The sequence below is a fragment of the Falco biarmicus genome, chromosome Z (genome assembly GCF_023638135.1).
Source record: "Falco biarmicus isolate bFalBia1 chromosome Z, bFalBia1.pri, whole genome shotgun sequence".
NCBI lineage: Eukaryota > Metazoa > Chordata > Aves > Falconiformes > Falconidae > Falco > Falco biarmicus.
The window spans coordinates 10588423-10602010 of NC_079311.1; the positions used below are offsets into that span (position 1 = coordinate 10588423).

General features: G+C 43.5%; 1 protein-coding gene across 1 annotated transcript in view; it reads left to right on the forward strand.

Moving 5' to 3' along the window:
• Window positions 1-264: 264 nt before the first annotated feature.
• GRIN3A (glutamate ionotropic receptor NMDA type subunit 3A) overlaps window positions 265-13588 on the forward strand; it is a 70688-nt gene continuing 57364 nt past the window's right edge. The window contains exon 1 of the mRNA XM_056324312.1: window positions 265-975. Within this exon, the coding sequence (XP_056180287.1) occupies window positions 265-975 (711 nt within the window). The remainder of the gene's footprint in view (window positions 976-13588) is intronic.

A 13588-nucleotide genomic window follows, 5' to 3' on the forward strand; every position in this document is an offset into this window, starting at 1 on the left:
GGCAGCCGCGCGGGGGAACCCCCCGCTCCTGGCGGGGCAGGCGGGCAGAGCGAGCGCCCGGGCGCCGGCGCTGGGCAGGGCAGCCTTGCCGGCCGCGGCGAGGGGCGGCGCGGGGTGCCGCCCCGGGGCCGGGCAGCTCCAGCCCCGCGGGTCCGCGGGGGGCGTGCCGGGGGCCGACCCCCCCCGCAGCCCCGCGGCGTGGGCGCGGCGGCCCCATGGGCGGCGGCGGGGGCGGCTCTGCGCGGGGGCCGCCCGCCGCGGCTGATGCCGCTGCCGGCCGGCCGCGGGGCGGCTGAGGCGGGTGGCGGGGCCGGGGCCGCGGGAGGCGGCGGGCGGCTCCCGGCCATGTGGCGGCCGGGGGTGCGCGGGCTCCTGGGCCGGGCGTGCCTGCTGCTGCTGCCACCCTGCGCCCTGGTGCTGGCGGCGCTGCCCGGCTCCGCGTCCCACCCGCAGCCCTGCCAGATCCTGCGGCGCATCGGGCACACCGTCAGGGTGGGGGCCACCCACCTGCAGCCCCGCGCCGCCGCCTGGCCCGGGGAGGCGGCGGGCGGGCGGCGGGCGGGCGGCAGCCCCGAGGTGGGGAGCGCCGCGGGGCCGCGGAGCCGGCGGCCGGGGGGAGGCGGGGAGCGGCGCCCGTCCCCCTCGCCGCGGGACGCGCTGCTGCTGGCCGTGGCGAACCTCAACAGCGTGGCCGGGCTGCTGCCCTACAACCTGTCCCTGGAGGTGGTGATGGCGATCGAGGCGGGACTGGGCGACCTGCCCCTCTTCCCCTTCTCTTCCCCCAGCGCCTCCTGGAGCAACGACCCCGTCTCCTTCCTGCAGAGCCTCTGCCACACCGTGGTGGTGCAGGGGGTCTCCGCCATCCTCGCCTTTCCGCAGAGCCGCGGGGAGATGCTGGAGCTGGACTTCATCTCGGCGGCGCTGCGCATCCCCGTGGTCAGCATCGTGCTGGGCGAGTTCCCCCGGCGGAGCCCGGTAAGGCGGCGCGGGGCGGCGGCAGGGCTCCCTCCGCGCAGGGGCAGGGCAGCGCGGGGCCCGCCTGGCGCCCGTCCCGCGGCCCCGGGCTCCCTGCGAAGGGCCGGGGTCCGGCTGCCCGGCGCCTGGGCGCGGGAGCCGGGCGGCGCTCCGGGTGGGGGGGGACGGGGCCCGACCCCTGCCCGGGGAGACTGACTCTGGGGCCGCCGGAATCGGTTTTCTGGTCATCCCCTCCTCTTGCATCTCCCCCGTGTTGACCCTTGCTCGCAGCCCAGGTGTGGAGGGGGACGAGCATCCTCCCTGTGAAAAGGCAGAGCTCGGTGGCAAAAGCAAAGTTGTGAACCCGAAGCCTTAGGCTGTGTTAAGTTGTAGAGTTGAGAGGAGAAAGGGCGTCCAGGTCCAGGACGTGGACTGATGAGTGCTGGAGGTCCTTGGCTTGGCTTTTGGAGAAGGACATGTTTCACAGACGGAAAGAAGGTTGCTAGCAAAAAAAAAAAAAAAACCAAACCAAATAAAACCAGCACCCAGGTTGTTTGTTTATTGGTGGTCTAAATGCTGTGCTCCGTTTGTGTAGGTTGTTCACCAGATGTCACTTCTCAGGGAAGTTGTTCACTGTAACTTGAATTTGCATCGAGCTATCTAAAACATCAGGATTTTATTCACTCATAGTTCATGCATCACTGCTAGATCAGATTTTTGCTAAATCTAATTGCTAGACTGAAGTCTGGCCATGTCTGCGTTTGATTGTGTAGCTAAAATAGTAGAAACTAAATTCATTGTGTTTGACAGTCTTAGGTGCAAATAGCATTAGTATCCAAGGTGAGCTAAACTTTTTATTATACAGAGATGGCAACTTAATGTTACACACTCTGGAAAAGGTGATAGTTCAATATTTTGCAAATGTGTGTTTGATGCCAGTGATCATCATCAAGCAAAAGAGATAGAAGAAAATGCACTGTTCTGTGTGGCCCATGCAAGCAAGGGAAGTCATGAGTAAAATGGCAGAAGCTGCCATTTAAGTAGCCAGGAGAAATAGTTGTTTTATGTAAAAACACAGATGTTAATTTTGCTCTCAAAATGTAATCAGAAAAAAAGATTACCAACTGAATTTGCTTAGCAAAAGCAAATATAAAACCCAGCCTGGATCACTGTTAGACTTGCCTATTTTTTTGTGTTAAATTGTGACAAAAAATGCAGGAAAAGAAAGACCGTGCTGGGCAGCACCTAGCCTGCAACTGAAGGTGTGACTGCTCTGTGCTGATCTGAACTCAGTTTTCACCTCAGCAAAAACCATGTAACCCAGGTTTCTGTAGATTTGTACAGAAACTCGAGGATAATCAGTGCCACTGAATGCCACTATTGGTGTGTGTTTAGTGCCAATAGCGTCCAGGTTTGGTCAGTTGTATCTACCAGCTTTGCAGGTACACTTCTAGTTGTGCTGGAGTCAATAGCCAAAGCTCCCTGGAGACCAGATCTTGCACCCAGCACCTCCTTTCTCTGTCTATTAAAATCAGAATTACTTTAATTTCCATCTTAGAAGTGTGTCTAGTTCATCCAAAGCTGCCTGAGGACACAAGGTGTGTTCTATGCATATAGCACAGGGTTAGAGTCATTGCTCCTTTCCATAGACTTTAAAGCTCCTGCTTAATTTTCAAATTCTTCTCAGTGGGAAACCAACTGGATCAATCTATCCAAATCAGGACTTTGTTCTTAAGCAGACAGTTTTCAGTGAGTGAAACCAATGCTTGACATCGAACTTGTGCTGAATAGAGTCCATTATTTTTTCAGCTGAGCTAAAAAAAATTACTCTTCAAGGCTCTGTGGATTTAAAAGCAATCGCAGCCTTACTCAAAGGCCAGCAGCTAATAGAAGTATATTAGTCTCTCAAGATTGGCTTGGATGGCCAGACGTCTTTCTGAACACTCTATTTTCATACCTTCACATGATGAATACCATTTTAAGGCTGACTCTGGAGGCAGTGTGCCAGCAGCCTTACCTCGCATACTTCCCATAGATAAAGGATTTGCAACAGCATCTTGGACCCAGGGGACCCCAGAGATACTTGCCTCAGCAGCCTCTGGTACATTACTACTGTCACAATCCCATGCTAGCACTGGCATGACATGAACATACCATGGACCTCCCACCTTCCCAGCTTAATGGGCCTGGAGCTGCAGACTGGCCACTTCTACTGACTGGCAATCTTAGAGGAGATGACTGTAAGTGACATCTTTGTAGGTGAAACAGATTTTGCTGACAGGCCCAGCATGCAGTTCTTTAGAGAAGAAAAGTCAGGAAGAAAAGACTTGAGATCTAGCCTTGCTTCTGAAATGTGAAGCATCGGCCTCCCTGGGGTCATCTTTCCCACTGATACTTTAGCAAAGCAGTGCTCCCTTCCTCCAGAACACCACCGCGCACACCTTGGGGGGCTACCTGCAGTTAGTTTCCTTCCAGGCAGGAGCAGAAGCAGACCCAAAACTTCTTTGCCCTTGAAGAGCATTCCCCACTGTCTGCCATATGAGGAGCACAGCAAACATGCTAACAAACTCAACATTCACTACATGCTGTCTGAAGCTGCTTCTCTTCAGCATTCAGAATCTTTGTTAGGATGCTTTTAAGTAGTAATATCTAACAAGGTCTCATTTTCCACATTACGCCAGGACAGGAGTACACATAACAGTGTTTGTACTGCAACTGGATGTTAACATTAGTTCATCCAGAAATTTATTTAGTAGATACTGATTTTGTAACTGAAAAGCAGGTTGATCTTTGAGCAAATCTTCCCTAATATGGCAAAAAGCAATTATTTAAGAGGAAGAAGATAAGGATCTAGAATGGAAATACATTTCATTAATACTGGCTGTTGCCTCTGTGACATTTGATGCTATACTTAAAACTTGTAACATCGAGAAGAAATCCACAGCGTCACAGCTGGGCAACTACAGTCAGGTGGATACCTAGGGTGTTTTCAAAAGTTTTGTGATTGTTCAAGCATCTTTAAAAGTTTGTTTCTCATTAAATTCTACTCTCCTGAAGTTAACAAAAAAAAAGCCCCAACAGCCATCACAAAGCATGGTACAGCATTCGTTTTCTCACAAGCAACAGCTTTTGCTGCAAGTTCAGGATTGTGTGTGGAAAAATGCACACATGGCTTCAAGGAATGCTACACAGAGTAAAATGTGATGTACTTTTTTTCATTTTCATTTGTGTATGTGATTTAATGACTGACATACGCTGATAGTAAATCCAGACACTGTTGTGACCTGAAAAAAGCTGTTTCCTTTTTTGAGTTCACTGTCACTTCAGTAAATTTTCACAGTCTTTGTAAGCAAAAGTAACAATTTAACACTATCATTCAGCAATCAAAAAACCACTGGATTTCTTTACTACTAACACAAATGCAAATTGCACTGAACCTTTGACAGCTCATTAATTTGAGACAGCAGTTCACAAGCACTGATGCCATTGAGGCAAGGCTTGTCACGTCACGTATCTTTGTATGAAGAAGCACACTATTTTTTCATTCTAAGACTGCCAGCATCACTAATAATTTTCCCAGGGACAGAACACAGAAGAGATCCAGCGAACTTGAACCATAAATAAATACAGTGATATCACTTCTACTACTACAGTTCAGAGACGAGAGTCTGGGAAGAATAGGCCATAATAACCATTTTCTAGGTGATACTATCAGAAATACAGGGGAGATAATGTTTGCAGCAGTGTTCTCTGAACTTAAGAACTTAGGGAGTATTTTCAGTGTGTTTCAGATAAATCAGTACCTCTGATGCCTTTTAACAGGAAAAGGAATCTTCTCAGAGCCACAAAACAGAATAAAGTAAATCTGAATCATCAGTCCCTTCATTGCCAGTCCATGCTTTATCTGGTTTCCTGAGGAACTGGAATTGCAGCATTGCTGATTATGGCTATGACTTCAGAGAGGGTCAAAAGAATAAATAAATCAAGTCAGAGTTTTAGGCTAAACAGTTAATTTGCTGGTGAAGTAGCAAGCTCAGCCGCGGGACAGATGCTCTGAAAAGAAACTGACCATTAACATTTGTTTGTTTGTTTTTACAGGAGTTAAGGTTTCTTTTGAAAACACCTTTACAGTTTTATGTATGTCAAATCATTCTGGGTGGGGAATTATACATCCTTCCCTTTTGGAAATAGCCAGGAATACCATTGTGTGTACAGTATCCCCAGAAGTCATAGTGACCTGCAAGACACAGGCGACACAGAGCACCAATGAGGGGAGGCAGAAATTACAGCAAGGGGGTGGAGGTGAGGGAAAAGATTCTGTCCAACTAAATACTCAAAGGAACTTTTTTCCTCCCCTTCAAGCCAGAATTGCATTTTTGCAAAAAAAAAAAAATTCTTTTTAATCAGCCAAAAAAAAAAATTTAAAATTTCATTTTTCAGGAGAGGCCACAAAATGTGGTTAGCTGCAGGCTCTGGTAAATCAGACTATCATTATTAATCTGACTTAGTACAAATCTTGAAGTTTGTAGTAGTTACTCTGTAGATGAGGAATATTTATTCAGTCTTTCCCTGTGATCACCAACCCTCCTCACCTCATACTGCATAAATAGTATGGCACGTACCTTTTGTACACTTCAAGAGGGTTTGTGGGAGGTGCCTTGAGTGAAAAAAGGGTGGAAATTGAAAGGACATGAAAACAATTGTTCAGCTGCTTCTTTCAGCCAAGGTCTCTGAGCAGTTTTGCTCATGGTGAGCTTTTGAAACTTGCACAATTTAGGCCACTGATCTGTTGTAAAGGGACAGTCCTTTTACATTGCCAGCTAATGTAAAAAAAAGCTTTGGGTAACTAACAGTTTTGCTCCATAGCCAGCTATCCTGTAGATTCATTAATTCTTTTAAACACAGATTTCAGCACCATAACTGCATTTTGCTGGCAGTTTTTGGTTCTAGCCTCATATGAGAAGTCTCCTGAATTGTAGCAGTCCTCCGTTAAAGAGCAATTACACACAAGGTTTACTAACCCATCCAATCTCCTGCCTTTCATATGCTTTTCCCCAGTATCATACATTGTCCTCAGGTTGTAACTGTGAGTTGTTTTACTTGTGCTCCTGTGCTGTGTTGGACATTGTCAGCCACGAGAGCACCACGGTTTTCATAGTTCACTTGTGTTGTCAGCTGAAGCCAATCCAATATATCTAAACTGATAAACAATGTGCATTGAAGGGAAAGGAGTCCTCATTTATATTCTTTGCATGGTCAGAAAGCCCTCAACTTTTGTGAAATATTGTCATAATGTTTGGGAGTTGTATTGGCACCTTCTTCTATTTTGCCGTTTTTCACCTTGTGTAATGCTCAGGGTCTGTTTTCTGTGTGTGTTGCACACTTGATAATACAAGAAGTCACTTGGTTTTTGTCTTTGTCCCCTAAATTGTCAGAGTCACAATAAACACTGTTTAAAACACCACTAAAGGCATCCAGTCATGTAAAACAGAACATTGCAGCTTGCCTGCCTATGGGGAATTAAGGGTAGTTCCTCTGTCAACAAGCTTTGCATACTCAGAAGCATGGGGCAATGAAAAGAAAAAAAAGAACTAGTCTCTTTTATTCCAGTTAATTCCAGTTAACAGTGTTTAAGGAGGATACAGTTCATTGTGACTGCAAAAGGTCACTTTTCAGAATGCTGGGAAGTGGTGAGAGTATTTTTACTTTCAGTTCCTTCCTCTGGATCCTTAATTTTTATGTCTCATTGAGACGGACAGAGCCAGAACTCTAACATAGTTAACTTTTCCAAGTAGCAACTTTCCGTGCTATCTTCCAACTCCTTTGCTTTGGAAGAAATCCCCTCAGAAGCTCATTGAATTTGGTATCCTGCTATTGGGCTTTTGCAATTAAAAGCTTTTGCAGCTTAGAATGTTTTAGCATGGTATGTCCTAAATGTATACGACACTTCGAGGTATGAGAATGTATTATTTTCCCTGGTGTTTTGTTGCTTATGGAGGATCAAAATTTTTGAGGTGCAAAAGTGTTTTCAAGCATATTAGTTCAAGACTTGGAAGCTGTTTGTAATACTAAAAAGTTACTTGGTATTCTTTACCACCTAAGTCTCAGTGGAATCCTACAGCAGGCTTCTTCAACTTTTCTAAGTTTCTTCAACACTTATTTTAGATAGCATAAAGGTCTTCCTGTTTTATAGTATTTGTAATTTGTAATGTAATTTGTGAGGCTTGGTTTGCACAACCACCATTCACAACTGTATTCACCATGCATAATTTTCTGTATATTTCTATTGTCCTGGCAATTAATATATGAGGAAAAGCTTGACATGCCATAGTTTGAATGCTTATTTCAAAGTTAGAGGGATATAAGTACTACACACTTTGAGTCTGGATAGTGCAGCATTATTTGGAATACATAGCACCAGGGAGTCTTCATTTGAGTGCCTTCAAGTCAACAGTGAGCAGTATATCTCAAATACAGCAAAGGGATGTTACCCAGATTTAGAACGTGCACTGAGTCTACAATTATTTATGGTCTGTGACTCTGGGAATCCTTAGATAAAATTGTGCCAATGTTCTCTTTGTTCTTGAAGTACATCCTGTGTACAAACTGTGAAGTTTTAGCAAATCGCTTGGTCAACTTTATAAATTCTGTTTTATTTTCAGTTACATCCATTCCATGTGAAAAGGGTGGTGAAGAGTTAAGATTTGGGAAAGGGGTGGAGGGAAGGTGATTCTTGTAGCTAAATATTAGACTAGTAGATACTTCCTGTGTAAATGGAAAAGAGATATCTATACTGAATTGATAGGAAAACTCAAAAGCAAAGATACCTGCCCTGTAGTTAGATGTGCACTTGCTTATCAGTCTCCTTCCGTGCTGTACTTACGTTTACTATACTAGATTCTGGAGAAAATATTTGAGCTGGCTAGTAACAAGATTTTCTCATTCCTCATCCTGAGCTGCTTCCTTGATGCAGAAAAAGCTGAGTTAACATCAAATTCAGTACCATATGTGATGTTTTCTTTTGTGTTTTTTGCTATTCTGGGTGTTCACAAAACAATGTCTTCCTCATGGCATAGCCTAGAAGAGGTCTTTCATAATAAACTGCACAAACTCATGTTCATAATGAGTGATTAAACTATGACAGAGTTAAATTATTGATTATTACTTTATCAAATGACATGCATTATTAGAAGAAACACCAAAGAATACTTAGCTTTATTCACAAAGTAAAAAATAAAATTTGGCCCCAAAAAAGACAAATTTAATGACAATTCACTATCAGATAATATATGAATACAAAAGTTATGGTACCAAACAGATTAACAAAGAAAACACTGTCTAGAAATGTAAGTTGAGGTGTTCAGTATAACTTCCCCCAAGAATGTGTACACAAAAGTCAGAGAAAGCACCCCATCTTTCCACTAAAATGGAAGCAGAGCTATGAAAATCAGAAAACAGCCAAGGATCCTGTCATGCAATATGTTATTCAGTTCAGTGCTCACAATTAAATTCAAAGACTACTTGCAAATGTTTTCATCTAGGGTATATTTAATGATTTATTTATTATTTAAACCCATGAAATACTGAAGCCTCAGAGTATTAGAACTTTAGGCTCTGTTGGATTTAGTTACAGTTTTAAGCCATTAAATAAAATGTTTATCTTGTGTTCTATTCTTTTCCCTGTGGATTTCCCGTGTGATTTTTTAATGTGAAAGAAATCCAGGCATAGCATGGCTAGACTTTATATATCTATTTTAATTAGAAAACTGGAAAAAGCACAGCTTCTTTTAAAAATCTAGATTTCTCTTTCAAAGAACATTTGAGCTTTAAATCCGTGTTTCTGTAGATCTTACTGAAGGGCTTTTAAAAAGGGGAAGGACCACCTTTTCAGTTTGATTGAACAAGAGAGTACATCAAACCTCACTGCACTACCAGTAGCTATGCGTTGCTGAGTTTATTCTGAATAGCTGAAAGCAGCCAAAGAGAGGGAAGCAAACAAGAAAAGGAAGGAAGAAAACTAAAACCATAATTGTCAGTAACACAGGTAGACAGAAGGAGAAAATAAACTGAACTGAGAAAAAAAGGAAGAGGTGCCCTTCTCTGTCTCTCTACTTTTTGTGATTCTAGAAGCATAAAAAAAAAGGAACTGAATTTTACATGAAAGCACTGTACAAAGAGCTGGGATCACCAAGCACAGAGTGAAACAGCTTGCACAAGTCAGGGTTGAATTAGCAGGGATGTCTTGATGCCTGGCTAAGGAGAGTTACTTCCAGTGAGTAACGCTTCCCCAAAAATTAGTGCAGACCTCCCAGAGAACTGCTAAGCCAACATCTAGGAAGCAGTGAAAGGAATAGGGATTAAGTTAAAGGTAGATAGTAGTTTATTGCTGCTGGTGGAGCAATATACCTTCTTGCAACGATGTGATGCCTTGATGTGGGTGGATATAGTTACTGGAAGCCTTTTACTTCCTTGGTGCTGAGAATTATAGGAAGAGATGCACCTGAGCGTCTCGGGACACAGTCCCACCTGATGCTCTGGCACATGGGGTCAGACATCTTCTGGTCAGCATTTCAGAGCGCCAGGAGACAGGCCAAAGTCACTTGGATACACACAGCATCATACCAATAATACCCAAAAGGGATTTCCTAATAAATGGGCGCAGGTTCAGGCACAGTGGCTTTAGGATTGAAGCTTTGGACATCAGGGACTGTTCTTTACTTCTGGTCAGGCCCTGAAGGTCTCCACATTTTCCCAAACACCCTGTCAATCAGCCAGATTGGTTCTCGCCACCATGGGGAGAGGATGTGCAGATGGTGGAAGTAACAGCAGAACTGGGAGAAAGATTTAAGCTTGAGTAGGCAGCAATGACAGATGATTCATTTATTAGGGGAGTCACACTTGAGCAAAGCCATTTGTGCAAGGGACTTCTTGTCAGTGTGACTAAGAAGTTCACAATCTGGTCCCAAGTGCTTCGCAGCTGTCACATCAAGCTACTAACATTATTCTTGGTAATAATGGACAACTACATGAAGAACTGAGAAGGAACTTGACAGCATGGCATACCACAAACCACAATAAAGCACAGTAATTGTTATGTGCCACTTTTGCAGGGCATTGCAACCAAATGTTTTTGTGCATCTGGCCTTGGGACTAGGTTTTGGCTGTAGACAGGGTTTCAAAACATACCGCTGTTCAGGCTTGATGTTCACCTCTCAGTCCTGAGCTGTATCATTTCCCCGCAACACAGTACAATATACAGCTGTTCACAAGGGTCTGGCATCCCTGTAGTGGGTATATACCCTGTTGGTATAAGCAGAGAGCATGTGTCTACCGGTGCCATGCTAGGCACCATCCCTGTCTCTGCAAGGTATGTGAGTGCGTTATCAGCAAGTCGAGAGATGATGCTGAACCTCTTGGATGTGCCCTGCTGCATGGAGTCTCCCTTGCAATGGACTGCACCCTTGCAGGAGAGGTAAGCTGGGAGAGTCCTCAGGAGCTGACTGGAAATCTTCCACTTCACACTGGTTTGAAAAGATCTGGAGTGCAGCCTGCTGGCTAATTCAGTTGTACCTGAAATGTTTCAGTCACCTGAATTTGCATGGCTGCAGGCAGCAATGTGGGGAAGTGGAGGAGGCAGAGAAGAGTGAAGGTGAACACAGGTGCACCCTCAGCTGCCACAAAAGCAGAGTAAATGGGGAAATTACTGTGATCATTTGATTGTTATTATGTAGGAGAAATCGAACATTAGGGAATTCAGAAGCAGGCACCATTTTTTCCTTTTCTTCCTACAGTGTATTACTTTTTCCTCACTAGCTTTCATCTGTGATGATAGTTTCCAAAGCCCATTTTACAATGTGGAAAGTATTTGAAATGCATTATAAAAATCTATGAATATGCTGCACAGGCATATTTTAAACTTACGCCTAAAGGCGTGCTATTCCACTTCCAGCTTTTTTAAGACTGTGAAGGAAATTAGTGCCCATGCTGATCATAAGACATTTTACAACGCTTTCTAAGTTAAGACAGAGTTAAAAGACAAGATAGATCTTCAAGCTTAAACTGAGATCTTAAAAATGAAGTTTTGCATTTGTTGCAAGAAAGAACTACTATACATAGCAATTAATAGCCAGAAAGAGCAGCTGTATTATGTACCAGGCTCTCTCAGTGATGCTACTGATAAAGCAGTTACATTACACTCATCTTAATAGCGTACTCACTCAAACTGGCTTAAAAAGACCTTTTTAAAATCAAATGAAAAGTCAGTATTATGAGTTCACAGTCTGATAATTTTCTGATGTTATTTTAGATGAAAGCATAATTATTTATGACTTTCTCAGCATGTAAGTCTCACTCGTATATAACCGCTCTCTGTAGGAGAACAGTTTTTTTAAATAATTTACTGTACTCAACACAAGCATTAGAACATGGGAAAAACAGATCTGACCTTTACTTGGAGCTGATAGCTGCCCTCTTTTGAGAGTGTACTGGAACTGTTTTAGCTGTGATTTACATTTTCCTAGTACACTAATACCACGGAGGGTTTTTTTTACTCCTACATTGGAAAGGCAACAAGGTGAAAGAGTTATGTAGCTGGTTCCTTCTGTTTAAATTGTATGTGATAGGCAATAAACTGCAGAGCTCCAAAGGGACAAATATATACCCAATAACAGCCTTGAGGCAAACATAGGTGAAAAGCTAAAGCAAAAAGCATTGATCATTTTGGTTTAAGCTTTCAGACATGAAAAATTCAGATGTCATTGTACCATACTGCATTTGCCAAACAGGAGTTTGCAGGAGCATGTTCTTATTTCCAGAGTACAAAATCAAGCAGCGCTTTGAAGGAGGGCTCTGCTCTTCTGCTGTCTCTGCTTCCCCAGTCATCCAGCAAGCACACAACCTGCACCAGTAACATTTAGTGATGTTTCCTTGCTCCAGCACTGCAGAAGGAGGTGATGTGGTGGTGTATGATCCCCACTTCGTTGCCAGTTCTGCAAAACCGACTGCACTGCCTGGTGTGGCTGGCAAACAGTCTGCTGCTGTTAGCAGCTACCTTCTGACCACCCAGAGGGGCAGCTCATGCCAAACTCCCATTGGCATCTATAAAATTGTCTACTACAGAGCAAATTCAGGGGAAGTGATAAAACGTGGCAAACTGTGTTTGTTCTTCAGAGATTCAGAGGAGGAAAAACCCCCACCTATTAATCACCTCTTTAAAAGTTCATACCAACATGTGTATGAAATAGGCTGGGTAGGCTGGTATGGTTAACAGTACTCTTGTGGCCTCTGATTAGGAATCTTGCATCAGCAATCGACACAGGGAAGCCAAAATGATGATTATTCAGTCACCCTTATGATCATCTTTTTATACACATGAATTATTTACATAGTACAGGGTACTTACACACTTGTTAATTAAAATCTGCTCTTTTCATTGTTATACAGGTAAGATCTCTTCAGACCATGTAGTCCTTCTAACGGCATTTATTTCACATTCATATTTTGTTTAGTGTTATCTTTCACTGCATAAATAGAAGATCCTTCAGTGTAGAATACTTGTGTGAAAGGATTCCTTCACACTGAGAATTTCTTTTGAGAGGGAGAGAGATAGATAATCAGTTTGTTTTGAATATTGATGCCCAGAATCCCCAGGAACCCTCGAATTTTCTTTCAGCTACACCATTATGCACCTGCTCTTCCATTTTCAGAGTGGCATGCTCATTTCACCCTTTCTTAATCTTACCCATTAGTCTTTGTTCTGAGGTCCTGTGTTCCACTATAGGATAACACAGATACTAAATTAACAGAGCCTTGACTCCAGAAGAAGACTGCAAGGCTCCATTGTGATACAAATGATCAGCAACATAAATTGCTCATCACTCACTGTTCGTCACATTCTCTGAAGAGCACCAAAAATAAGACACTTATTTATAAATAGCACAGCCTGCTAGATTCCAGTGAAACTCAATTTCATATCTTCCCACCATTTTGACAGTGCATATAAATATGTAACATGTAGTTATGTGAAAGTTAGCAGTACTGCGATGTCCTCCTTGGGCATTCACAACCCTTACAGGTTTACAGCAAAAGAATAAAATGCAAATTGAGACCTGTAGTGGGATGCAGCATACCACATTATTAGCATAAGAAAGATGCTTTGTGTGACAGAGAATGGGAGCTTGTTGCCCAAATCATACTGCTCTTGTATTCCTCCCCAGAAGTACTTTAAGAGGAGAACAAAGTGAGAATTCACAGTGAATAATGCATCTAATCACAGACGATTTTTTCTGCCTGAAAACCACCTGAAATTTCTGAAACACGCATGAACAATACAAACATTAGGAATACCTGCATCCCAGAGCCTTCCAAAAAATGTATAAAAGTGCTTCCTTTTAATTCACTGCCTTTGAGTAGGGAGCGGCTTGAGTCCAGTTTTGGTTGTTTGGCTAAGCTGCATGAATATTATTTTTTTTAATCTTACGATTTTATAAACACAGGAATTGGGGGTTTACGTGGAAGCTGGAACTTGCAAATACTGCACATGTTTGGTTTTGCTATTGATTTTCTATAAGCATTTGTCCTAGTATAATTTGATTACTGGAATGTTCATGAAAAGTAAATGTTGAGGAGAACAAGA